Raw genomic sequence first — 27,905 nt, forward strand, 5'->3', positions numbered from 1 at the left:
GCCACAACAGTGAGAGGCCCGCGTACCACAAAAAAAAAAAAAAAAAAAAAACGTGACCAGAAACGCACAGGAATGTAACATTGCATTTCCCCGGGAAAGGGCCAGTGTTTGCTAATTTGTGGAGACTTTATAGAATGTTACTACCACAGGGCACCAGGATCACCTGTACATTGTTATGTGTTGAGGAAAGAAAGTGCGAGTTTTGAAAAGCAGGTTGTATGCAGGGGTGCGGCTCCATCTGGTGATGGAGTCAAGATAACGGAAGCAGACTCACTGATGGGGGTTGTGCTGCCCAGGCCCTGGTCTGAGTGCTGTACTCAGGCCATGAGATTGCCTTCATAGCTTCTGGAGAGATCAGCACACTGTCATATGCTCTTCTCAGATAAAGAGAGAGGCTCAGAGAGGCTCTGTCCCGCAGCTAGTAGAGAGCAAGGTAGGACTTGGACCGAGGCTTGTTATTAAAGCTGGGAGGAACCATAGACATTCATGTGTGCCCCGGTCCATTTCACGGATGCAGGTAGAAAAAAACGAGACATGGCATTGTCTTCAGCTGAGTAGCTGGCGAATAGCACAGTAAGCACTTTGCTGCCGTTCTCCAAATCCAGGGTCATTTCCACCCCATCCAGACAGGGAAGGAAAGTGCTGCTGGCTTGGGGTCTGGGGAACTCCAGGGTGTTTGGGTCTCCACCCAGGCAGCCCCAGCTGTCAGCTTGCTTGGAACTGCCCTGCTCCAAGTGAGACCTCATCATGTTTGCAGACTGGTTTCTTTTCTCTTTGTGCAGGTTTTGCCTCTGAGGAAGGCCGGTCACCATGAATGCACATGAGTTCCGCAGGAGAGGGAAGGAGATGGTGGATTACGTGGCTGACTACTTGGAGGGCGTCGAGGGGCGCCAGGTGTACCCCGACGTGGAGCCTGGCTACCTGCGCCCCCTGCTCCCCACTGCTGCCCCCCAGGAGCCAGAAACATTTGAGGACATCATTAAGGACGTCGAGAAGATCATCATGCCAGGGGTAAGCCTGTGTCCAAGATCGGAAAACAGGAGGGCTAGTGCTAATTTAATATTGATACTGACTGGGTGTCAGGCAATTCATATGAATTATTTCACCTAATCCTCACAACCATTTCCTTGGATAGAAACTTTTTTATTTCTATTTTATAACTGAGGCAACTGAAGCCCAGAGAGCTTGGGTGATCAGCCTAAGGTCGCACAGCTAGTAAGTGACGGAGCCAGGATTACAACCCAGATTGTGTGGGCTCCAAAGGCAGCGACTGTGCTTTCCCCCCAGCCCTGCAGTTTGTCACCGAACCAACTTGGGTCCGCTCACCCACGTGCAGTAAAGCCCATCTACTGACACCAGGTTGTGGTGAAGGAAAGTGCAGTGTTTACTGCAGGTGCCAAGCAAGGAGTCCTGGACAGCTAATGCTCAAAAACCCTGAGCTCCCTGATGGGTTTCAGCAGAGCATTTTTAAGGCCAGGTGAGGGAGGGGAGTCCCCGGTTAAGTCATCAGCTAGTGCACAGTTCTCTGATTGGTTGATGGTGAGGTAATGGGAATTCTCAGGCGCCAGTAGGTCTGGGGGCTATGTGGTCATGGTCATCAGGTAGTTAATTTTTTCCATTTGGTGAGGGTTTTAGCATTGGTAAAATAACTCAGGAAATATGTGCATCAGATGCTGTTATCTGGGTACTTCAGAGAGGAGCCACAGCAGAGGACGTGGGGGAGGGGTCTGTCCTGGGAAGGCCCCATGGGGTCTTGCTCTCCTACAAGGCTAGACCCCTACCCTGAGACCCTGGTAGGTGAGAGAGTCGTCACACGACTGTTGAGGAAGTGAACCCCTGGAGGCTGGTTTCAAGTAAGTTAATTGCTCCAAATAAAGCACACTCTTACTATTTTGTGTTCAGCGGAGGGGAGATCACACGTGTGGAAGAAATGTTTCCTTTATTTTACGTGAGAATATGGGCTGCGTGGTGCTGCGTCCTCTTTGAGGCCAGTGTGCCTCGGTGTGGGGTGCGCCAGGGGCCGCAGACAGGAGTGGGGAGGACCCAGGACAGTTGTGTCCACATGAGTCACTTGGAAGGGAGCAGACAGCTCCAGTTGAAAGGAAACTGCACTGCGGCTTCATGCTTGCGTGGTGAGATGTTCCCTGCCCAGGACTCGCCTAAAAGCATGTTCACTGCTGTGGCAGGAGGGCCAGACCCTCAGCCTTACCCTCTCATCTGCAGTCAGGACCCCGGGGCCTAGGATCTCAGGACCTGGGGCTCAGGGTGCAGAGCCCCTGCCCACGGGGTACTGGGCCTCCGGCCTCAGCTCCCTGATAAGTCCCTCAAGCCCAGCTCCCCTCTCTCATCCTCCCTGGAGTTCCCGTGACATTTGTGCTTTGAGCGGAGCACAGGATTCCGGTTCTCACCTGCCGGGAGGTTGTCTGTGCAAACACGAGAAGCCGCGCAGCATCAAATCCCTCCCAGGAGTGTGGTTAAATGTCAGGCTCTGGGCTGTCCTGGCTGTTCTGCAGCTGCAAACACCACCGCTAGCATCTTGGACAGCGCATCCACTTCTCACGGGGCTGAGGCTGGGCGTCCGAGGTCAAGGTTCCTGCAGATTCCCCTCCTGGGAGGTTCTCATCCTGGCCTCTCCTCCCTGCGGGGGTGAGGTTAGGGGGGCCCACCCTCACCATCTCATCCTACCCATCACCTCCCAAAGGCCCCCACCCCGGGCACATCGCACAGGGTTAGGGCTTCAACACAGGAATTTGGGGACACAGACTACAGACCGTGATGGGGGCGCAGGGAGACTGTGGAACCCGGAAGCTTTGCTCCATTAGCAAGGAAGCGATTGTATGGGAGAGTGAGGGGGCAGCAGTAAGGCGGCTAAAGAAACCTCAAAAATCAGACCTCTTTTGTTCTTTTTGATATAGACTAGTTTTTGGAGTACTTTCAGGAAAAACAATCTCGTAACAGGAAGAGATGGGGCCTCAGGGGCAGACCCCTCACTGGCAGGTGCTCCTGGCCAGGATTTAAAGCAGGGTTGTTCTGAGAGACTTGGTTGACCACGGCAAACCCAGCGCCCTGGGTCCCCTGCCCCCGGGGCCGGCCTCCCTGGCCCCAAGTGACCGCCATGTCCCGTACAGGTGACCCACTGGCACAGCCCGTACTTCTTCGCCTACTTCCCCACGGCCAGCTCGTACCCGGCCATGCTCGCGGACATGCTGTGTGGGGCTATCGGCTGCATCGGCTTCTCCTGGGTGAGTGTCGGGGCGCCCGGGGGGCCCTGCACGGGGACGTGCAGCCAGGACTCCGCCGGTGAGCAGGTGGCGGTGCCCCCGCAGGAGGGAGGTGGACTCAGCCCTGGAGGGGGGGCCTCATGAGGGCATCTGGGGAAAGAGAGGGGGAGTCACGTCCACATGCAAAAGCCGGTTCTGCACAGCGGTGTGTTTAGAGGTACCTGGCTTGCATCCAAACCGCAGCCACAGCCCTGGGGCTTCTGCAGCCCCAGCATGTCTCCCAGGCAGAACAGGGATCTCTGTCCAATCTGCAGTTTGAGAAACACTTCTGCCCTCGTCCCATCCCCTCTGTTCTCGGCCACGCCTGCCGGCCCGAGAGAGACCCCAGCCCAGCATAACGGGAGAGAGTCCTGCCTTCCCAAATGCAGAGCGCTCGGAAGGAGGGCTTCTTGCTGACTGCGCCCAGGACCCCAGGGCTGCCCACACGCTGGGACTCCTCCCCAGGCCAGCGTCTGCTCTTGGCCTTTGGGGTCCAGAGTGCCTGCCTACTTGCTTGTGCCTTGGAGCCAGTAGACTCATGACTCCTGCCTGAGGCCTGCAGGAGATGTGGGTTCCTGAACGCACGAGCAGAGCTGCCTGCTGCCCCTGCCACCTCCCCCTTGCCCCCAGCTCCCCACTTCCACCCCCCACTGCTCCTCTTTAGCCTGGGGTCTGCAGTTGCTGGGGGGTGGGCCTCGGCGCCCCAAGGAGCAGGGTCGGAGGGTCACCCCCGGGTCCCGCTGCAGTTCTCCGCGGAGAGCAGCCCGGGGCCGCCCTGTGTGGCCTCGGGGACCTTCCTCTGTCCGGGCTGAGCACACCCTCCCCTCAAGGACATTCCTTACATTAGACACCGCAGCAGATTCCACTCAGCTCTGCCACTCCAGAGCCATCCAAGGGGATGATAGCATCTTTCCAACTATGTCTGTCCTTCCCAAGGACAGTCTGATGGTCTGGGGCCTTGGAGGGCTTCCTTGCTGTCTCTAAGGTGTGCTGGCCGAGCCCTGGGTTCTGCACAGTGAGGAAGGTCCCCTTGCCTGGAGCCGGGCTCGGCCAGGATGGAGTGGGACCCTCCGTGTGGGGCTGGCCAGCAGTGCATGGGGAGCTGGAGAGCACTCGGACCACCACAGTGAGACCCACACGGACGGGAGGTCCATCCACCCTCGGGCGGAGTCTGGGGCCAAGCCGCGCCCCGCCCCAATCCTGAGCGCGGAAGGCAGGATCAGGGGCCTGTGGGGGCTCCTGGGGCTGCACCTCCTCTGCTCAGCCCATCTCACTCCTCCCACTGTGACTGTAGACCAGGGTCCACCAGGGAGGCTTTCTGGCTCCTTCTGTAAACAGGTGGCTGAATGAGCTCCCTGTGTGGGCCCAGTGCGGCTGGGGAGCAGGTCATCGTGACGGTCACTGCCTTCCTGCCCAGGCATTCTCCTCGAGTCAAAGAATGTCAAAGAGCATGTTTGACACCTTTTGGGGGCATTTGAACAGCATCTTGGATTGGGAGAGTTTAGTCTGGGTGGGATTCAGTGGAAGATTTTCAGCAAGACCTGGGCACTTGCTATGGCCCCAGCCCTTAGGGGTTTCTCTTGGAGAAGCGTGGGGTGACGTCAGAGTCAGAGGTGACGTCAGCAGGGACCCATGCCTACGGGTGAGGCATGCAGAGACATGCAAACCCCTGCAGGCAGTGACCTTGGACTTCCAGCGGCCGCCCTGGGCCCCGGGGATGGTGGCTCCTTCCATGCCTCCAGGTGCCGGGGTCGGGGGCGGAGCAGAAGGTCACGTGTGCCGCTCTCAGCACCAAGTTCCCCCGCAGTGATCCTCAGTGATGCTTTGGGGTTGCTGTGGGGCAGGAGTCCAGCCTCTGCCACTGCTTCTCTGGGAAATCTGTGATGGGAGAGCCCACCTTCAAAGGGGTTCCCACTCAGGGACAGGCCTTTTGAAAATGTTGAGAACTTTTTGCTAAATCGACCCATCAAAAGGAGGGGAGTAAGGAAGCCTCCCTGTTTGTCACTCCACTGGACACCAAGCTGGCGGGAAGCTGAGGGCAGCCAGCCTATGGCTCACCCCCACCTCCCACCACAGGCTGCCAGCCCAGCGTGCACAGAGCTGGAAACAGTGATGATGGACTGGCTGGGGAAGATGCTGCAGCTGCCTGCGGTGTTCTTGGCTGGAGAAGCTGGAGAAGGGGGCGGAGTGATCCAGGTAAGGCACAGAGGGCGGGGGTCCCACATCTGGGGTACGCGGGCTCCCGGAAGGCGGACAGCAGCAGGTGGGCTAGAGGCCCTTGAGCTTCCTGTGTCCTCATGTTTCTTCTGGAGAATAAGCAGGTCTGAGCCTTAGGAAAGCTCTGGATCTGGATCCCCGAGCCAGGCCCCCCTTTAGGGTGGGCAGAGTGGTGGCTATCGCCTGGCTGGTGCATAGCAATAAAAACAACAGTGGAGGGCTTCCCTGGCGGCGCAGTGGTTGAGAGCCCGCCTGCCGATGCAGGGGACACGGGTTCGTGCCCCAGTCCGGGAAGATCCCACATGCCGCAAAGCAGCTGGGCCCGTGAGCCATGGCCGCTGAGCCCGCGCGTCCCGAGCCTGTGCTCCGCAACGGGAGAGGCCACAGAAGTGAGAGGCCTGCGTACCGCAAACAAACAAACAAACAAACAAACAAAAAGCAACAGTAGAGATTTGCGTGGTTCCCCATTGCCCGCCAATGTGCTGGAGCACTTCCCAGGCCTGGACTCAGTTCTCACAACGCTATGATTAGGGGCCATTTTAAGATTCCCATTTTACAGGTGAGGAAACGGAGGCTCAGAGCAGTCAGGGAACTTGCCCATTGGTTCCCAGCTGGTAAGTTCTAGAGCCAGGGTTTGAGCCTACACCCATGTGACCGCCACTCAGGGCCATCCTCAGTGGCAGAGGCCACTAGAAACGGCTGCACCTGTGGGAACCCACCGTTCACCTAAAGATGCTGCCTTTTCTATGCGCTGATTTAATTCATTCTTCACCTGACATGTACCTTTGAGCGCAACTACATGCCAGAGGGCCCATCGGGGGACAGGACACACACAATGACAGCCACAGTGGAACACCTGCGGCACAAATGCCACTAAGAAAACTTGGAGTTCTTGGCTTTCTTCTTTTCTAGTAGGAAAGAGGGATGCCCCTAAACCCACCGCCCTCCCAGGGAAAGCAACCTTTACGTTGGAGAAGAGGGAATTTCCTTTCTCAGACACCGTCTTCTCTCTAAGAATCTGCCATGGCAGTTGTGATTCTGTCCACTCAACGATGAGAACTGAGGCCCGGATGCCTCAGTGTGAGGTCACCTGCCGGAGTGGCCAAATGTGATAGGATGCGAGCCCCAGCCTCCAGGCCCGAGGCTGCTCAACCGACCAGGGTTTTTAAACTCCCATGTGTTTGTTTTCTGACAAACCTATTATCTTACAGTTCTGTAGGTCGGGAGTCTGAGGTGGATCTTACTGGGCTACAATCAGGGTTGACAGCTTGGAGGGTCTGTCCTTGCCTTTTCTAGTTTCTAGAAGCTTCCCGCATTCCTGGACCATGGCGCCTCCTCCGTCTTCAAGGTGGCTGTGTTGCATCTCTCTGACCCTTCTTTCATGGCCGCCTCTCCCTCCGACCACAGATGAGAAAGGTTCTTCATGTTTCAGGATGCATGAGATTAGATCAGGTCCATGCAGATGATCTAAAATAATCCTCCCTCCCCTCCTGTCAAGGTTCTTAAATTAATCACATTGGCAAGGTCCCTCTTCCTTGTCAGGTAGAGAGACACAGCTTCCAGGATGAAAGCATGACATCTTTGGGAGGCCTTATTCTCCCAAACACAGGCAGTACGGCTCAGGGTCAGGGAGGGAGTCTTCCTCCACCCTCGCAGATTCAGATTCAACAAGTCTTAGGCAGGCCCAGGAATTAGCATTCTAACCTGCATGTCAGGTGATTCTGATGCAGAGATGCTGACATGCACTTTGATAAATAAGTCTTGGGCTGTGACCCATGGCTGAGTTCTCTGTGACCCACGGCCTATTTACTCTCTCAAAGTAAATCTTTTGTCAGATCTCTTATGTTTATGGTGGGATGCCTGAGGTGATGATGGGTAGGTAGTGAGACACGTCAGCACAGGGCAGGTGTTAGTGGTAGACAGGCTTTTCATAAGGGATATGATATAGGCTGGTTCAGTTGGAGTCCTGGCTAGCATGCTCGGATTCACAAAAGCGACGGTCAGGAGGAGGGTTTTGATGATGAAGGTGGCTGTGTGTCATTCCGGCATGTAGGGATTACGGACTGCTCCCAGGATTAGGATGGTTTCGAAGATGTTTATGATGATGATATTGGCAGATTCTCTAGGAAAAACACGGCAAATGGGCCTGCTGCATGGTCCTCGCTGAAGCCGGAGAAGAATTCTCCCTCTGTCAGATCGACTGGGGCCCGGTGGTTTCTGCCGGCTCCAGGTGGTGCTGGGAAGATGAGTCACAGATGCTCTTGCGTAATGATTACGCTTGAGAGCGTCACCGACCCGTTTATCAGTAGGACTGATAAGAGGATAACTGCTGGGTCACCTCATACGAATCAGCCCCACTCTCTCTGTCCCCTCCTACCTCACCTCTTTGGTTACAGCACTTTCCCTCCTACATCAGCGATTCTGAGTGGGGCTGATGAGAATGAAGCATCAGCCATGGGTAAGCAAAGTTTCCCTGCGATGCTGTGAACGGGACTTAGACGTAGCGGCAATGATGATTTTTCTCACAACTGCAAACATTTCAGCCACCCTGGACAGTTTTCTGCTTGTCAGAGGTGATGCAGCCTGGGCAACCTTGGAAAAACCACACACAAAGATTTGAGTTCTCAGCTGCTTCCAGCTTTAGGGAAGGGACTGCTGTACATGGCCCCCTTCCACCACCCCCCCACCCGCCCCCCATCAGTCAGCTGCATCTCACCTTGCAGTGGGGAGGTGTTCCAGTCCCCAGCACATGGGTCCTGATGCTCTGGGGCTCCACTGCCAATGGAGAGCAGAGCCCGGCTGTGGGCAGAACAGAAAGTGGCCATAGTAAGAGCAAGAGAGGGGCTGCGATGGGGTTCTTGGCGTTGAATTCTATTCGACTCAGTTCCGGGCCTGGGGGTGATCTGATAGTTCATGACAACCTGGACCCTTGCAGTAAACTTACTTTTTCTTTGTAATTCCACACATTTTGCCAAGATCTACTTTTTCCATCTGTGCTGTTCATCTTGACCCCAACCCCCAGCATCTGGGAAGCCCTATTAATCCAAGACTCAGCTCTTCCCTCACCTGGGGACATTTTAGTCGTTGCCTCTGGGCCACTTCACTCTGTTTTTCAGGCGCTTCCATTTTCCACGGATTGGGTACCTCTTCCATAATTTCTAACTTTCTTTTGTCATTTTCTTTTTTTTTTTGTCATTTTCTCTTATGTGTTTTTTTGGGACTTTCCCACGATTTTTTCTACATCATCGTCTCCATTTTCCACACTGCCAATTGATGGCCTTCGATGTCAATTTGGTTCCGTTATTCCACTTAAGAGTATCATCCCCTTTCTAGCTATGAAAACTAGACATCCATTAGAAAAATGGAAGAGATGCGGAAACATTTAGGGGCAGCTTCCTCCCAGCGTCATTTTAATACCGATGTGTGTGTGTGTGTACATATATGTGTACATAATATAAACAAAACTGGGATAACGCAACACATCATACAGATTTTCTGTGTGGTGTTTTCCTTACTATTTTATTGTGAGCATTTCCCATTGTTTAAATAGTCTCTGAGAATATTATTATTGCATGATTTTCTATGATGTGTCACAATTTATATAAATAGGAGATACAGTATATATATTGTGTCACATCTTTCACTCTTGTAAATCATATTTCAAAGGACACCCTTTAGGATGAAGGTTAACAATCTCCTAAGGAGATCCTCAGCTTTCTGCTGGGGCTCCCCTGGTTGAGTCCATATTCACCACACATGCTCCACCAAAAGTCAAAACCAAACAAAAAAGTTCTTCTGGGTCACTGGAGATTATAACTAAAATAATTTCACATTCAATTCTTTTCAGCAGCCCAAGCTGATTCCTCTAGTTTGATACTTCTCAAAACTCTTAACAACTACCCTGCCAATCAAGGCGTGTGTATTATAATAATAGCCACTTTGTATTGCACACCCACTCTGAGCTAGCCTGTGTTTTAGTTTTATTTCTTGTGTTTAATGTGCTCATTTTTCAACCTCCAAATATTTATCAGGCTTGATTGGATTATCAACAACCTTTTTCATAGATGAGGAAACCGAGGCCCAGGAACGTCACGCATGGGACCCAAGGGCAGGAGCTATTTAGAGGCAAGGCTGGGGCACATGTGAGCTGGACCCACGAGTGTTCCACCAGCCTGTCCCTGACCCTTTGCTTGGGTGAGTGTGCAGAGGTGGGCATGCTGCCATGGGCTCCATCTTTAAATTATCTCTTCTTTGAAAGACAATCCCGTTTTCCAGAAACAGCAGAAGCCCCGGCATTTGGTTATAGGAATAATTCTGACATCACTCAGCCCAGGATTCAATTGAGTCCCCCTTGGAGCCCACCCACCCAGTATGAGGCAGGAATCCCGCCCTTCCCGCTGACAAGGCTGATTGTCTGTAATTTGCGAGGTCCTGGAGCGCCTGAGCCTGCTGACAGACTGGGGGCCCGGATGCGGGGATGCGGGGGGAGCCCCTCAGAGGCGTAATCACAGCTGCTGGGCGTCGGCACCGTGACGGGCGTCTGCATCAAACGGCAAATCATCCTTTGATCTGGACAAACGGGGCCATGAAAATGGTCTCTTAATTGGGTTTGAAAGCTCTCTTGGAAGAAAAGCCCATTTCCCGCCGTGTATGGGGTGACACTTGAAAACCCAGAAGATGAAAGGACATTTCTGCTCCCAGCATTCACAGCCGAGCGGCCGCGCTCACCGTGTTTCTTTCTGCCTCCTAGCGGCTTTGCCATGGCAACCTTTGTCTGAGGCAGGAAAGCAAAGGTACCATTACTGTCCTCGGAGCAAGACTGCCCCTGCCCCTACCTCGGCCCAGATCTGCTTCCCACAGAGGCCTGGAGACCGGCTCGTTCTCCTGTCCCGGTCTCCAAGCCATGACACTTATGGATGCTGGGCTGACGATTATTTCACTGGGCAATTTTTTGTTTGTTTGTTTCGAGTTTTATTTCCAATTCTTCTTGTCAACACGTCTCCTTAATGCTGACTACATTTAGTGAAACTTCCTTTAGAAGTGTGTAATGACCCTTTCAGCTATAACTATCCCTGTTAATATATTTTTTAATATTTTTTAATTCCACATATATGTGATACCATGTGGTATTTGTTTTGCTCTGTCTAGCTTATTTCACTTAGCGTAATGCCCTCTAGGTTTATCCATGTTCCAGGTTTATCCATGACAAGGTTTCCCCTTTTTTTGTTAAGGCTGAAAAATATATATTAATATATATATATATATATATATATATAAAATCACATTTTCTTTACTTTTTAAAAAATTATTAATTTATTTATTTGCGGTACACAGGCCTCTCACTGTTGTGGCCTCTCCCACTGCGGGGCACAGGCGCCGGACACGCAGGCCCAGCGACCACGGCTCATGGGCCCAGCCGCTCCGCGGCATGTGGGATCCTCCTGGACCGGGGCACGGACCCGTGTCCCCTGCATCGGCGGGCGGACTCTCAACCACTGCGCCACCAGGGAAGCCCATGGGTCATCTTTACTATCATTACTCTGAATTCTTTTTCAGGTGGATTGCCTATTTCCTCTTCATTTTTTTGGTCTTGTAGGTTTTTACCTTGCTCCTTCATCTGTGACATATTTTTTTGCTGTCTCATTTTTTTTTCCTTTTTTTTTTATGAGTGGGGGAGTATTCCTGTCTTACTGGTTGTTTGGCCTGAGGCTTCCAACACTGAATTTTGTAGGCTGTTGGGTGGAGCTGTGTCTTGGTGCTGAGATGAGGACCTCCTGGAGACCTCACTCTGATGAATATTTCCTGGGGTTTGACGTTCCCTTTTAGTCCAGTGGTTTGGACTCGGAGCTCCCACCGCAGGAGCTTCAGCCCGACCCCTGGCTTGTGAACCAAGATCCCACAAGCTGTGTAAGGGTGGCCAAAAAAAAAAAGAGAGAGAGAGGAGAATGATAACAAAGTAAAAAATAAAATTAGACTAGGAAACTAACAGGTATGTTAGAAAAAATTAAAAATATAGATGAAACAACTGAAGCTAAAACAGAACCACAATAGTAAAAAAGAGGAGAATAAAAGGTGGAAAAGGCCTTGGCTGTGGAGGGCGGGGCCAAAGCAAGGGCGAGGTTTGGGCAGTGGGCGGGGCCTATGCTTAGGACCCACAGGGCTGGAAAAGGCCGGGGGGATGGGGGCTTAGGCTCAACAGAACAGAAGGGGCTCAGACGTGCTTCCAGCCTCTGTTCTCAGAGGGCGGGGGACCCCACCTGGGAGCCCAGCAGGCTTCCTGGGTTCGAGTGGACATAGCAATCACCCTCCACTCCTCTTCTGCTCCTCCGGTCCTGGAGGGCCCCTCCCACCTGCCTCTCCTGATCTTCCTGGCCTCCCTCCTTTGCCCCCAGGACCCACGTGGCCTGGAGGGGGCTTTGGAGGGCGGGGCAGCAGCCTGGGAGCTCAGCAGGCTCCCTGAGTCCGAGTGGGCGGGGCAAACGCCCTCCGCTCCTCTCCGGGTGGGCCCCTCCCGCCTGCCTCTCCTGTTCTCTCTGGCCTCCCTCCTACGTCCCCAGGACCAACCCAACCCGGAGGGGACCTCTGAGGGCGTAGGACCTGGTCCGAGAGCCAGGCAGACTTCCCCGACCGATTGGGCAGGGGAAAAGTTGGGTGCACTCCTCCCTGACCTGAGCCCCCGCAAGGGTCCCTCCAGGCATGGGAACCCCTCCCCCCCTCAGCCACCCCTCAGGGGCACTGGTCCTGTCCAGGCTCCACTTCTCCTCCCCCCTCAGTCCCCCCACGTGCTACTGGTTCCCTTGGGGGTTCTGCCCATCTCCGTGGGCATCGGGGTCCCCCACCAGCATCCAGCAGCCACCTTAGTTGTGGGGAGACGTGAACTCTGCGTCTTCCCACACCACCATCTTGTCTCCGCCCCCCTCCCCTAAAATCTTATAAACCTTCTCATAGTCAACAAAACTCTACCTTTTAAATTTTTTCTTTCTAATGGTAATACTGTTCAGCTCCTGGTTTCTTCCAGGATTTACTAAGATTCCGTGATCAAGAGCAGGGGAACAGGAAAGTTGATTATAAATGTGGGGAGGTTCCCACCAGGCAGCTGTGGGCTCACTCCTAACCATGCCACTCCCCAGCTGCTGATTTGGGGCAAGTTACCCTCTCTGAGCTTAGTTTCCCACCCTAAGATGATAAAATTTAGAAATGGGATTATTTTGCAGATTAGCTGGGCTAACATGATGGGTGTTGAATCCATATTCTCTTTCACCTCCCCCCACCCTCAGAAGAGTGAATTTTGCGTCCTTCTTGACTACTTCGCCAAAATAAGTTGTCGACATTTGTTGTGTTAGCTTGCTAAGGCTACCACAACAAACAACCACAGACGGGGCAGCTTAAACAACAGACATTGATTGTCTCACAGTCCGGAGGCTGGACGTCTGAGGTCGAGGTGGCAACAGGGCTGATTTCCCAGAGGCCTCTGCCCTTGGCTGGCAGGCGGGCATCTCCTCCCTGTGTCCTCATGTGGCGTCTCCTGCATGCGTGTGTGTGCGTGCGTGCGTGCGTGCGTGCGTGTGTGTGCACGTCCTCAGCTCCTCTTCTTACAAGGACATCAGCCAGGCTGGATCAGGGACCCTCTAACTTAGTGACCCCTTTACAGGTCTTGTCTCCAAATATGGTCATGTCCTGAGGTACTAGGAGTTAGGGCTTCAACGTATGAAATTTGGGGGGACACACTTCAACCTGTACCATCAGTGACTGAGGAAAATCCTGCAAGGCAATTTTTGAGTCTCAAAGAAGAGGAATCCCATTTATAGAAACATACAGATTTATCTGTCCACGTTGCTGTGCACACAGAGCTGGGCTGAGAGCTGTGCCCTGGGCCCCATCTCCTCCTCTTCCCGGGGAAATGAGCCAGCACCTCCTGGGTAGACCAGGAGGCGTCCGTGGGAAAGTGCCTGTGAAGTGGGCCCGGTGATGCCTGGTACACGCTGAGTGCTCAGACATGCGGGAGGTTATCTTATGAAAAACAGACAGAGCAACGTTGAATCGATAATAAGAGCTGCAGTGGCAGTCACAGGTGTGCAGCCTTTTCCCGCTGAAAGGAGAGTGAACTTGGCAATTTGAGATGCATCTTTTAAGAAAATATGGGGACCCCAAATTGCATCTCCCAAGTTTAAGATGATTCCCTGGCTGTACTTGGAAGCCCATTTCGACCTTTTCTTTGATTTAGGGAAGTGCCAGTGAAGCCACCCTGGTGGCCCTGCTGGCCGCTCGGACCAAAGCGACACGACGCCTGCAGGCTGCCTCCCCGGGGCTGACACAGGCCACCATCATGGAGAAGCTGGTGGCCTACGCATCTGACCAGGTGGGTGTGGCTGCCCGGAGCCCCATGGAGCCTCACAGGGCAGAATGCTTGGTGTGGTAGCGAGTCAAAGCCCAACCAAGCTGTGCAGCATCGTTTCCAATCCAGGAACAGCTCCCCAGGGAGACCTATGCTAAAGACAAGGTGTGGGCTGCAGGTGGGAACTTAGTAGATCAAGTTGAAAAGAAAATAAATGGATCATGAGGTCACCGTGACCCCACTTGCACGTGCTCGTGTTGAGGTCATCTGGCTGCCTTCAGAGCGGGGCTGTGGAGACTCATATGGGACGTGGGCTCAGAGACCTGGGCTCGCATCCCAGCTCTGCTGTTTCAAATTCTGTGACCTCAGGCTCATCACGCCAATTCTCTGAGCCGTTATTTTTAACTATCAAACAGGGCCCAAAGCGCCTGTCCCCTGATAATGCTGCTCTGCCAGCTGGTGGCTAAACTAAGATGAAGGACACAGCAGTGCTTTGTAAGGCTCCGAGAACTCTGCAAATAGGGGCATCGAGCAGGTGGTCAATTCCAGTGACCAGCCCACTTCAAAACGGTTAAAAACAGAAACAAAACCGAATCGTGTGAGAAGGAACAGGAGGAAAGAGCATTGAGCAGCAGCCCCATGAGTGAAAGTGTAGCCAAGGGGGCACTGAAAAGTGGTACCACTGAAGGATTTGGTTCCACAAGGAATAGCTGATTTAGCTCTGCTGACATAATATTTGTAACGAATTTCTTAAGCCAGGCATTTCAACTGCGACAACTTTGTTCTAGTTAATAAATACGTGTAGCCTGAAATCAATACAGCACCTATATTTTGATGCTTAATCAGGAGTACTGTCTCTGCGTGTATTCTAACTCTAGGCGCTAGAGCTCCCTGCACATCAAGAAAACTATTCACTTCTATTTCCATCTCCCTGGTTTCCCAGAAAGACACGAGGAGACTTGAAGAAAATGCACGTGTAGGTGTTCAGTGAATCTAGGCTGAGATAAGTTGCTATGAACGTTAGGGTGTAGCCTTTCCCAATAGGGTTTCCATGAGGGAATTTCACCCTACAGAAGTGATTTGTGATGCTTCTAGATCCTCCCAAGGATGGTGCATGGCTAGTACCATCCTAGGTGACGGCAGTCGGGTGGGTTCCTTACATCCACCGGACGGCCATGGGCTCTAGGACGCAATTCTTCCTCAGCTCTCAGGCAGGTTCCCCAGGAGCGGGACCTTATGCGAGCCTTTAGGGGTTCACTGTTTATTCAGTGGTGCTTTCTGGGGAGTCCTGTAGGAGTTAGGGAAGCAGAATGGGCAGCGAGGGAGCAAAAGCAAGGATGTGGCCTCTGAGACAGTCACCGCCTGTCACCTCCTCCTGAATGGAATCTACACTTCAGGAGAGCCTTAGCGCCCGGGAGCATGGGATCAAGGTGCTGGTTGTAAATTAATAACCTGATCACCTCACTCCTCACCTGAGGTTAAAGGGGACACACAAACCGCGAGGAGAGCTACTTCCGAGAATTGTCTTACGTTTCACAGACGATTTTAGAGCCTCGGAGGGAAAGAGTAGGAACCGGAGCTTACCGAGTGCCCTTATTAAGGACACACCATCACGTGTCGTTATCCCAACTAGGCTTTCAAATGGGCATTCCCTGCTTCGCTAGAATTCAAACCAATGGATGAGAACACCCCCAGTACTGCCGGGCACTTCTCGCTCTAAGTGTCTGAATCATTAAACTGGGAAGCAGATCCCTCAGGACCTGAAACAGCTCCAGGCCGGAAGGTGGGGGGCAGGAGGGCTGTGAGCCGCTGCAGACTCTGCCCCTGCGCTCTCTTGCAGGCACACTCCTCCGTGGAAAGAGCCGGCTTGATTGGTGGAGTGAAGTTAAAAGCGATCCCTTCCGATGGCAAGTTTGCCATGCGAGCTTCTGCCCTGCAGGAGGCCCTGGAGAGAGACAAGGCCGAGGGCCTGATTCCGTTCTTCGTAAGTTTGTGTGGCTCCACGGGGGTGTCTGGGCCCTGCAGGGGGGGGGCCCGCGGTGGTCACGCGCCAGGTGGCGCTCAGGTCAGCCCGCCTCTCCTTGAGGGGGGCTGGAGCAAAGCTCCGTTTACTTCTCCCCCCACTTGTGTGAATCTCAGAAACGAGTCACACCAGAGAACCCAGCCTGCAGGATGCTGTGAAGCCGAGAAGGCTTGCTTCTGCTTCCTGTTAAAAATGACACCGTAGGGTGGCCCCTTGACACGGTAGATGCATGACGGACATCCGAGTGAGCCGAATTAAAAATAAAACACACTTTCCACCTAGATTGGTGTCCTCAGTAGATGCTAAGGGGCGTCATTTGCGAGAGGTGTATTGCAAGCAAGCAGTGACTAATTAAAATACAGATAAATAGGATATAATTAAAATATCTAACTAGCCAAATAGCAGCTAGTTTTCTTATGCACGGATGGGCTTTTTCCAGGGGGAAGAAACAGTTGCTGTTACAACTGGAGGCTGGGAGCTGTCAGGCCTGGTGTGATCTTGGCATCAGCCGGTGTCTGGACTGGGACGTCAGGTGTGATGGCAGCTGAAAGGCTGTGATTGTGGCACTAACCCCGTGAGGTCATCTGGCTGCACTTTGGGGTCATCTGGGGAGCTATAAAGAATGCTGATGCCCAGACCCTGCTCCAGCCTCTCTGGGGATGGGACCAGGCATTGGAGACGCTTCACAGCAACTTCCAGATTCTCCTGTGTACCCAGGATTCCATGCTCTGAGGCACACCTGTCAGTATCTGCGTATTTCCTAGTTGTAGAGCAATCTAGGTTCCACAGACTCTAGGGGCCATGTAGTAATAACTTCCACTACTTTTTAAGAGTTAATCTTTGAGACAAGCTTTTTTATCCAAAAAATTGTTTTGAGCGATTCAAATTTAGCACCCTTTATTGACTATCTAACATGTAGGCTGGGAGAGGCACAGAGGGTATGATTTTATACACAATTTGATCCTGATTCGAGGAATTCCCAGAGGAATCAGGAGCATAAACAAATAATTGTAGAGACATCAACAAGATTCAGATTGTTGAGCTTTAAGATTTCTTTGTATATTTTGGACACCAGTGCTTTATCAAAAGGTATGATTTGCAAATGTTTTTCTCCAAGTCAGTGACCTGTCCTTTCATTCTCTGAAGTATCTAGCACAAAGAATAAGTTTTTATTTTTAATGAAGTCCATCTCATCAATTTTATTCTCATGGAATATGTCATTGGTACCTAAAAACTCATCACAAAACCCAAGATGTTCTAGATCTTCTCCAGTGTTATCTTCTAGGAGTTTTATAGTTTTACATTTAGGTCTCTGATCTATTTTGCTCTGGTTTCTGTAAAAGGTGTAATGTCTGTGTCCAAATCCATTTTTTTTTTGCATGTGGATGTCCAGTTGTTCTAGTACCATTGTTGAAAAGACTATCCTCTCCCCATTAAATTGCCTTTGCTCCTTTGTCAAAGATCAGGTGACCATATTTGTGTGTGTCTATTTCTGGGCTCTCTATTCTGTTCCATTGATCTGTTGGTCTATTCTTTCCGCAATTTTACACTGCCTTGAATTGCGGTAGCTTTAGAGTAAGACTTGAAGTCGGGTAGTGTCAGTCCTCTGACTTTGTTCTTCTCCCTCAGTGCTGCGTTGGGTAGGGAATTCCCTGGTGGTCCAGTGGTTAGAACTCGGAAATTTCACTGCCAGGGCCCAGGGCCCGGTTCAAAATCTGGTTGGGGAACTAAGATCCCGCAAGCTGCGTGGCAAAATATACACACATATATTGTGTTGGATATTCTGGGTCTTTTGCTTCTCTTTATAAACTTTAGACTTGGTTTGTCAATAGCCATAACGTGATTGGCTGGAATTTTGAATGGAAGTTTATAGATCAAGTTAGGAAGTACCAAAATCTTGACAATACTGAATCTTCCTATCCATGTACATAGAATATTTGTCCATTTATTTAGATTTTTTTTTACTTCTCTCCTCAGAATTTTATAGTTTTCCTCATATAGATCTTATACATATTTTGTTAGATTTTTACCTAAGCATTTCTCTCTCTCTGTCTCTCTCTCTATCTCTAGTTTGGTGTTAATGTATATGGTATTGTGTTTCTAATTTCAAACGCAAATTTTTCATTGTTGGAATATAAGAAAGCAATTGACTTTTGTATATTATCCTTTATTCTGTATCTTCTTATAATTGCTTATTAGTTTCAGGAGGTTTTGGGTTTGATTTTGATTTGGGGTTTTTTTGGGGGTGAGGGGGTAGGGTATCTATATAGACAATCATGTCATCTTCAAACCAAGGTAGTTTCATTTTTCCCTCCCAATCTGTATATCTTTTAGTCCCTTTTCTTGTCTTATTGTTATAGGTAGAATTCCCAGCAACGTGTTGAATAGGAGTGGTGAAAGCAAATATCCTTGCCTCGTTTCTGATCTTATCAGGAAATCCTGTAGTTTCTCACTGTTAAGTGTGCTCTCAGGTTTTTAATAGATGTTCTTTATCAAGTTGAGGAAATTCCACTCTAATCCTAAATTCGCTAAGAATTTTTTATTATAAATGGATGCTGGATTTTGTTAAATACTTTTTCTGTATCTATTGATATGATTGTGTGATTTTTTTCTTGTTTAGCCTTTGGATATGATAGGTCATATTAATTGATTTTCAATGCTGAATCAGCCATGCATACCTAGAATAAATCCCACCTGGTTATTATTTTTTATATATTATTGAATTCAATTTGCTAATATTTTGTTGAGAATTTTCACATCTATATCCATGAGATATTTGTCTACAGTTCTTTCTTGTAATGTCTTTGTCTGATTTTGGAACTAGAGTAAGGCTGGCCTCACAGAATGAGTTAGGGAACATTCCCTTTTCTTCAATTTTCTGGAAGAGATTGTAGAGAATTTGTTTAATTTCTTTTTTTTTTTAACTGAAATATAGCTGAGTTACAGTATTATATTAGTTTCAGTTGTACAACATAGTGATTCAGCATTTTTACGGGTTATATTCCATTAAAATTTATTACCATATAATGGGTATAATTCCCTGTGTACAATATATCCTTGTCGCTTATCTATTTTATACACAGTAGTTTTTATCTCTTAATACCGTACCCCTATCCTGCCCCTCCCCCTTCCCTCTCCCCACTGGTAACCACTAGCTTGTTTAAAATTAATTAATTTATTTATTTTGGGCTGCATTGGATCTTTGTTGCTGCATGCGGGCTTTCTCTAGTTGCCGCTAGTGGGGGCTACTCTTTGTTGCGGTGCCACAGGCTTCTCATTGCGGCAGCTTCTCTTGTTGCGGAGCACGGGCTCTAGGCGTGCGGGCTTCAGTAGTTGTGGCACGCAGGCTCAGTAGTTGTGGCTCGCGGGCTCTAGAGTGCAGGCTCAGTAGCTGTGGCGCACGGGCTTAGTTGCTCCGCAGCATGTGGGATCTTCCCGGACCAGGGCTCGAACCCAGGTCCCCTGCATTGGCAAGTGGATTCTTAACCACTGCTCCACCAGGGAAGCCCTAGTTTGTTTTCTATATCTAGTTTAATTCCTTTCTTAAATATTTGGTAGATTTTACCAGTGAACAAAACTGGGCCTGCTGCTTTCTGTTATGGAAGGCTATTAATTTACTGACTTTATTTCTTTAATAGATATAGGCCATCTTAGTCTGTTCAGGCTGCTATAATAAAATACCACAGACTAGGTGCCTTATGAACAACAGAAATTTATTTCCCACAGTTCTGGAGGAAGGAAGTCTGAGATCAGGGTGCCAGGGTGGGCTCTGGTGAGGACCCTCTCCTGGGTGCAGACAGCTGACTTCTTGCCATGTCCTTACATGGAAGAAGGGGCAAGGGAGCTCTGTGTGGTGTCTTTTACAGGAGCACTAATCCTGTTCTCAAGGGCCCCACCCTCATGACCTAAGCACCTGCCAAAGGCCCAGCCTCCTAATACAAACAAACAACTCTGGTTTCAAGGGTTTTGCGGAGGTGAGGGGGGAACAGAATTGTTCAAGCCATGGTATAGGCCTATTGAGAGGATCTATTTTTCTTTATGTGAGTTTTTGTAGATTACATCTTTCAAGCAATTGATCCATTTCATTCAGGTTTTCAAATTTGTGGGCATGAAGTTACTCAGAATATTCTTGTACTACCCTTTTACCATCCATGGGATCAGTAGTGATGGTCCTTCTTTTATTTCTAATGTTAGTAATTTGTGTCCTCTCTTTTTTCTTAGTTAACCTAGTTAGATGTTTATCAATTTTATCAATGTTTTCAAAGTACCGGCATTTGGTTCCGTTGATTCTCTCTATTGATTTCCTGTTCCTAATTTCACTGATGTCTGCTCTAATTCTTATTATTTCTTTTCTTTTAGTTTCTTTGGACTTAAATTGCTCTTTGTTTTCTAGTTTCCTAAGGTGGAAGCTTACATTATGGATTTAAAATTTCCTTTCTTCTCTAGTATATGTATGCATTTCATGCTATAAATTTCCCTCTAAGCATTATTTTCACTGCATTCCACAAATTTTGATAAGTTGTATTTTCATTTTCATTGAGTTAAAAATATTTTTTAAATTTCTCTTGAGACTTTCCCTTTGCCCTGTATGGTAATTAAAATCTTTACTATGTTGTCTCTCAAGCCATGAACATGATATATCTCTTCGTTTATTTAAATCTCCTTTAATTTCTTTCATCATATAAGACTGTACATGTTTTGCTAGATTTATACCTACAGAATTATTATTTTTGAACAACTGTAAATGGTATTGAATGTTTAATTTTGATGTCCATGTGTTTGTTGTAGCTTATAGAAATAGAATTAATTTTTGTATGTTGATCTTGTATCCTGTAACCCTGCTAAACTAAGAGGGTTTTTTTAAAATGGATTTCTTGGGGGTTTTCTATCTAGATAATCATGCTATATGCAAATAGGTACAGTTTTACTTCTTCCTTTATGATCTGTATGCCTTTTATTTCTTCTTCTTGCCTTTTTGCACTGGATAGAACTTCCAGTACTATTTGTATAGCAGTGATGAGACTGGGCATTCTTACCTTGTTCCCAATGTTAAGTGAAATGTATTTAGTTTTTCACCATTAAGTAAGATGTTATCTTTAGGTTTTGGTAGGTGTTCATTGCCAGGTTAAGAAAGTTTTTCTCTATTCCTAGAGTTCTGAGAATTTTTATCGTAAATTCGTGTTGAATTTTGTCAGATGATTTTTCTACATTGATTGATATGGTCATGTGGTTTTCTTCTTTAGTCTGTTAGCAAGGCGGGTTACATTGAATGTCAAATATTAAACCAGCCTTGCATTCTTGGAATAAATCTCACTTGTTCATAGCGTGTAATTCCTTTTATATATTGCTGGATTCCAGTTACTAATATTTTTAGGATTTTTGCTTCTCTGGTCATGAGTAATATTGGTTTGTAGCTTTCCTTTTTTATAGTCTTGTTCTGGTTTTGATGTTAGGGTAACACTGGCTTCATGAAAAGACTGGAGAAGTGGTTCCCTCCTCTTCTATTTTTCTAGAAGAGATTGTATCGACTGTACTTTAAACATCTGGTTTTGAATTTAGCGCTTTTCTATGTATGGGAAGATGCAAGAGTCTGGGCTCAGTGAAATATGCACCTTAACTATCTAGGCTTTCCTCCATCCTGAATTCCTTTAGGGTGCACAGCTGCGGGAGGCTGCAGTGCTGATGGTGTGATGGCCACAACATCCTTTGTTTACTGATGTGGCAGGGGACATTCTTGTCCACACTCTCATCATCTCGTGGTGGGACTTCAGAGGTAGAGCCGTGTTTCACCTTGGCTGCTACTCTGTGCCTCTGTGTTTATGAGGACTTTGAAATAAGCATCATTTGTGAGCTCTTCAGGGTGGCCAAGACCTCTGTTGGAACATTCCGTGTGTGTCCTTTAAGAGGCATCTGCACGTCCATCGACTACATTTTATGATCTCCATGGTGGGCTCTCTCATGCAAAAGGTGACAAGTTCATGGCCTTAGGAGCAGCAGGTGCCAGATACTTCCACTGATTGCATTTCAAAGCTTCTTGTGATGGAACAGGCAACAATTCCATGTTCATTCACTAAGTCATTCACTTGTTTGACAAATGAACACCCTCCACGTACTGGGCCTGTGGGTGCTGAGATTAAGGGGGGTGGGCCTCAAGGATCTTATTTGCTAAAGTGGAGACATTAAGGGAACAGTCGTTTGCGCCAAGGTAAATGTGAGCTGTGTTCGAAGTCCTGTGATTCAGAGCAGAGGGTTTCACAGCTCATCAGAACTCATAGTCTGACCTGCGTAACGTGCCTATTTCCTTAGAGCACTTCCTGTACCAGCCCTGGACATCTGTGGAGAGGCATGGCCCTTTCCTCCTGCGATGTTCCTGGAGGGAGACAGATGTATCCCTGATCTGATCTGATGAGAACTCTGTGCATGTGGACAAGGGGTAGAGGGTACAATGAGTTACGTAGGGGGTGTCAGTGAAGCCTTTGCTAAGAGGTAACACATAAGCCCAGTGTCCTGGAGGACGTGCGGGCACGTGCCTGTCTTGTGAGAGAAAACAGCACTGTAAGGCACAGAGATGTGAAACATCATAGGATGCAGGAGGAGATGCAGCTGGTTGTTATCTTAAAGGGGCAGGCAAGGGTCTGTGAAGCTGCAGAGAGAAGTCCGCCTGGGTCGGGCAGGAGGGTAGCTTGAGCTTTGCCATGTGGCTGTCTTATTCCCATTGAAACGAACGCGTGCTGGTCATCATTCTGCACATGCGTAACTCTGTGCCCGACCCTGAGTTGTGGACCCTGATGCCTCGATGTCTTAGGGAGCTTGCTGACCCTGGAGGTCTAGCCAGTTTCCGGAGGTCTGAAAGGCAAGTGAGGCTTTCCTAAGCAAACCAGCCACTCGGAGCCCACAAGCTCTGACCACCTCCTTCATGATTTCGCAAAGAGGCTGCAGCCCCTTCAAAGTCAAAACCCGCCGCTCAGATCAGGGGTACGTTGGGCAGATTTGAACTTGGAAATCAGAATCACTGTCCCTCCACAAACTCTCTGTGGCTTGTAATAATGTTCCCTTTCTCATCTCTATGGTTTGCCTTCCTGACTTGCTAAGGTCAGGATCGAGGGGGAGGGCAGAGCCTGCAGGGCTTGTATTAGAGCAGATCAGGCCCATGGTGAGGGCGGCGGCGGAGAAGGAGGGGAGGGGACAGCGGGGAGTAGCAGGACCGCCCCGGGCTCTCAGAGATGGGGCGCCCACACAGGCCCCGCCTGTCTCCCCCTGCACAAATGTGATTAGGCCCCTGCAGAGCGCCTGAAATCAGGTTAGCATCACTGAGCTGAGCTGGGGTAGTCAGAGCCCGGAGCGGAGCAGGTCCTGGGCTTTAAAGCGGTGTCTGAGAGTGAGGACAAGCTGACTCACAGCCACTAGAACACCAAGCACGCAGGGCCCGCCCCTCCCCCTCCTCTCCCCCCCCCAACCCCGTCCCCTTCCGGCCCGCCTGGAACAGCCTCGCGAGAGCCTGGATCCCCGTGCCGCCCACGTGCGGCCCGGTGAGCCGCAGGGGGCTGGGGTCGGTTGGAAGGGCCTCGGGCACGGTCCAGCGTGCTGCGTTCTCTAGGCGGCAGGACCAGAGTTCACGCCCCTGGGCTCACCTTGTGGTCTGCTCCTGCCTGCGTGTCCCTGGACCAACCCCTGACCCCGCCACAGGAGACTCACTTAAACCGACTGTAAAGTAGGGGTCCCTGAAGGCATCCAGCTCAGGAAGGTCGTGATGACTGGATATAATCTCTGCAAAGCTCCCAGGCCTGGCTGAGACGTGTTCTCTCCTGAGGCCACTCCTAGGACTGGGCATCATTTTCTTGTTGTTTTTACAGAATGCTCCATGCTCAGAACAAAAACGTCAATAACTACATGAAAAGCTAAGAATATACGGTTTATATTAGCCAAATCTCATCCTAAGAGACAAGCAGTACTAATATTTGATGGAATCGTTCTAGACACACTCCTGTGTACACATTAATGGAAAATAATTTTAAGAACAATTTAATAATTTTTAATGTTTAGGTGTAATTTTAAAAACAGAAGGTATGGCATTTATTTCCATTAGAATTTAGCTGAGGAAAATGAGATGACACTGAAGGAATTGCTGAACTACAGAAGCGTCATTCCTAAGAGACTCTTAAAATTGAGAAAATAAATGACAAGTGATATTAAGAAGGTTTAATCATCCTTTGGCTTTTTGAAGCTGCATGGTTTATGACATAGACATAGCATTTTGAGAGTTCCATGCTCTACCTACCAAACTAGGCCCCTTAGATAAAGCATTTTAGTATTCAGTTATATATGGCAAACACCAGAGAAAAATGGCTCACTGACTTGGAGTCCCACTAAGTCATTTATCTTGTCAAGATGAAACACGTGGAGAATGCTTGGCACTTGGACCAGGGAGGGGATGGGCACAGAGGCAGGGAGGAAAGGGGCTGAGAAGCCACAGGAAACGTTGAGGCTAGAAGGTCTACACCCTCAGACCTTAGGGTCTGGGCAGGTCCTGGTCTAGTGCATTTGTGCTGAAAATGAGAAAACAGAAACCCAGCAGGTGCCAGTGTGATGCAGAACTGGGCCTCCAGCCCCGGCCTTTTTGCCCCAAATGCTCAGCTTCAATGTCTGTGTATTCATCTTGCCTTTTTATTTTCTGTGTTGGTGATGTCTGGATGTCTTAAGAACCTTGCTGACCCTGGAGGTCTAGCCAGTTCCTGGAGAGCTGAAAGGCAAGTGAGCCTTTCCCAAGCAAACCAGCCACCCCGAGCCCACAAGCCCTGCCCACCTCCCCTTTACGAGTCTCTCACACTCCAGGCCACACTTCTCCTTCCCCGATCCCCCCAGAGCCAAGGACCAGACAACCAGGGCAGTCCCTGTGCCTCACAGCCTGCTGAAATCATCTGAAAGAATTCACACTTGTCAATCCTAAGCCTGCCTGCTCTGCCTCACCTGTTCCTTTCAGCAGGGAACCCATAGTTCCCGCCCACCTTTTCCCTTCCCTCTGCCTCCTGACTGACCCTGATGCTTCCCTGTGTGGCTCTGCATGGCATGGCATCCCCTCTCCCCATGGGTATAACGAGCTATCTTTTTAGTGGCAATGTCCTCCCAACCTGTTGGCCTTGCCACACCTGAATAGCAAAGCAACACTCTCTCCGGCCCAGGTGACCCTGTCAGCTGAGCCATCACAGAGCGGAACCCATGCCCCCCTGGCCAGAGCACTTTGACTCTCTTTGAAAGACACATTTGGTTTTCAGGTCAAATGCAGGTGGTTGCAGGCGAAATGCACCAGAGAGGCCTCCAGCTGGGTTCTCAGGTTTCCTAGCTTGTGTGTTTCCGACCCCTGTGTCTCTCTTCTCAGGGCACAGAGCATTGCTGGGGGCTCCATAAAGGCCACACAGATTGAATGAAATTTCACAGCCTTATCACATCGAAAGAGAAATTTCATTATCCAGACTGTGCCCGCCACTGTAACTCAATTAGGCTCTTTGGTTTGGAAACATAAGATGCTTTTTGATAATTTGGAGAGCATTTGCATGCAGCAAATGTTTCAGCCCCTGTTCTGTGCCAGCAAAGTGTGAGCTCCTAGCAACACAAAGAAATAAGACGTGGACCCTGGTTTCAAGTGTTTCATGGGTCAGGAGGGAGAGACAGCTTCGTGAGTGGGAGTTTACAAGTCAGGTGCGCAGGTGTGATCACAGAGCTGCAGGGCGCTCAGGGAGCAGAAGTGAGACAGCAGAGAATTCCCAGCCATGTCTCCCAGCTGGGTGACCAACTGTTCTCAAAGCTTTCTCGGGACACCCTTTAAGAATGATTTTCAGGGTCGGGAGGGCTTTCTCGTGAATTTCCTTAGGAGAGCAAAGCTTCATCTTTCGAGGGTTGAAGTTAATCTTTGGGAACAGTTTCATTCAGAGAGAAGGGCAGCAGGTGAACACCAGTGAGTGATGCCGTTGGTCCAACTCTGAGCTGACCTGGAGGCTGGTCCAGAAGAAGCATGGCACGAGGTCTGGAGCAGCCCCAGCCAGGCCGATGACGTGCGCATCATTCTGTGTGCTTGCTCTGCGCGCGCGCGCGCGCGCGCACACACACACACACACACACACACACTCAGCTAAGAAAATCCAGGCTCCCTACTTCATGGAAGGCATGATATCCCTATAGTCAATATACACACTTGTATCAATAAAGCGGAACACAGGGAGCACTGTTCACACGGTCCGGGCCTTCCTTCCCGTCCCTCGGCATCCTGGGAAATCTGTACCAGTGCCCTTTGTAATCTCACAGCCTAGTGTTCTGTTGCCAGCTCTGTTTCTCTAACCTGTTATGATGCTTCCATGCAAATAGTAAATACGTATCCACAGACTCACCTCTCCATCCAGCACACGTCCAGCCAGCATAGTGTGTTCAGGCTGTGGCCCATCTGGGTAGGGAATTGCTGTGTGTAGGGTACAGCAGTGACTACGATGCAGGGCTGAAAGGACCTCTGCTTCCTGCTCTCCAGGTGGCGGCCACGCTGGGGACCACAGCCTGCTGCTCTTTTGACAACCTCTTAGAAGTGGGTCCCATCTGTAAGTATCTGATTAAAATTTTCCTTTGGAAAATGGTCTCAGTATCCGGGGACTTCAGTAGACTGTCTCTTGGGTCTCTCCTTCCTAATATTAACTTCATATCATAATGTAGTATATAAAATGTAATATAAGTATATAGTAGTAAAATATATTAATATAATATTAACATCGTTAAACTTATTGCAGGATAGTTTGCCAAACTCTTCTCGTGTTTACAGTGACACAAACCTCCTTAGCTTGAACCCCATAAACTCAGAATTTGGGCTAATTGGACAAAAGCTAAGCTTAGCTGTACCAACACGCTATTGCTAAGAAAACTATAACAGTGATGACCGATTACAAAGGCTGTGTTGCCCCCGGTTGAGGGGAATCAGCTCTTCAGACTCTCAGAGGGTCATGTGTGTGACGGCAGGGGAATTTTCTGTCCTTGGAGTAGGTCTTCCAGCATCTTTTTTTGCCTTTTTGGAATTCCTGAATATAATTGAGCAAATTAAAGTGATTAAGCAAATCAATATCAAAAAACTGGATTTCTCCCAAGAAGAGTGTGTGCTTCGTGTGTTTGCCGGGCCCCCTCACCTCCCCCTCACTGGAGCACTGAGGTTTTCTCCAAGAGACAAGAATTCAGAGAATTCAAAGGTGAGCCCTGAATAAGAGGCTTCTTTAAGCGGAGGCCCTGGGAACTCAGCAGGCCCAGAAAGCCTTTCCTCAGGCAGGGGTCCTGGCTTGTGACCCACCCCTCCTCTGTCCTCGGGGCAGGAGGGCCTGTTCCACCGCTGCAGGCCGAGCTGCTGCCCTGGGAAGGGGAGGGCCGGGTGGCAGGAGTCATCGGAAGGGTCTGGGTGTTTCATGGCCGAGCTGCGGCTTGTCCCACTGGGACCTGGCTCACTGCCCGTCTGTGGAGCCCCAGCAGGCTCTTGCCTCTCCTCGCCTGGGTCTGCCTGTGGACCACACTCACGGGGTGCGGGAGGGGACCCCCTCTCCCCCGGTGTGACTGAAGTCTGATGGAGTGTGCTGGGCAGGGCTCCGTCACGGGCAGCCATGGTGCAGCCTGGGCCACCCTTGAAGCCGTGTGCCTCAATTCTGAGCTGCGTCTCCATCTGCGAAGTAGAGATGGAAACATTTATTGTAAAGCGATGGGATTCTGAGTGGACGAGTTAATGCACGGACAGGGCGCGAGACAAGAGCGAGAGAGGAGGGCTTCCCTGGTGGCACAGTGGTTGAGAGTCCGCCTGCCGATGCAGGGGACACGTTCGTGCCCCGGTCCGGGAAGATCCCACATGCCGCGGAGCGGCTGGGCCCGTGAGCCATGGCCGCTGAGCCTGCGCGTCCGGAGCCAGTGCTCCGCAACGGGAGAGGCCGCAACAGCGAGAGGCCCGCGTACCGCAAAAAAAAAAAAAAAAAAAAAAAGAGCGAGAGAGGAGCCTTCGTGCTTTGAGGGGACGTGGAGCCGGTGGCTGGTTGGTCAAGTGGCCGCTGGTGTGGCCTGG

The 27,905-nt window shown here is 50.0% G+C and overlaps 1 protein-coding gene across 1 annotated transcript in view; it reads left to right on the forward strand.

Annotated features, from left to right (window-relative positions):
• The first annotated feature begins 810 nt into the window (after positions 1 to 810).
• Positions 811 to 27,905, forward strand: part of DDC (dopa decarboxylase) — a 56,514-nt gene continuing 29,419 nt past the window's right edge. The window contains exons 1-6 of the mRNA XM_060157519.1: positions 811 to 1,011; positions 3,129 to 3,242; positions 5,337 to 5,456; positions 13,702 to 13,836; positions 15,653 to 15,796; positions 26,352 to 26,418. Coding sequence (XP_060013502.1) covers positions 811 to 1,011; positions 3,129 to 3,242; positions 5,337 to 5,456; positions 13,702 to 13,836; positions 15,653 to 15,796; positions 26,352 to 26,418 — 781 coding nt within the window. The remainder of the gene's footprint in view (positions 1,012 to 3,128; positions 3,243 to 5,336; positions 5,457 to 13,701; positions 13,837 to 15,652; positions 15,797 to 26,351; positions 26,419 to 27,905) is intronic.

This window comes from Lagenorhynchus albirostris, chromosome 8 (genome assembly GCF_949774975.1).
Source record: "Lagenorhynchus albirostris chromosome 8, mLagAlb1.1, whole genome shotgun sequence".
Lineage (NCBI taxonomy): Eukaryota > Metazoa > Chordata > Mammalia > Artiodactyla > Delphinidae > Lagenorhynchus > Lagenorhynchus albirostris.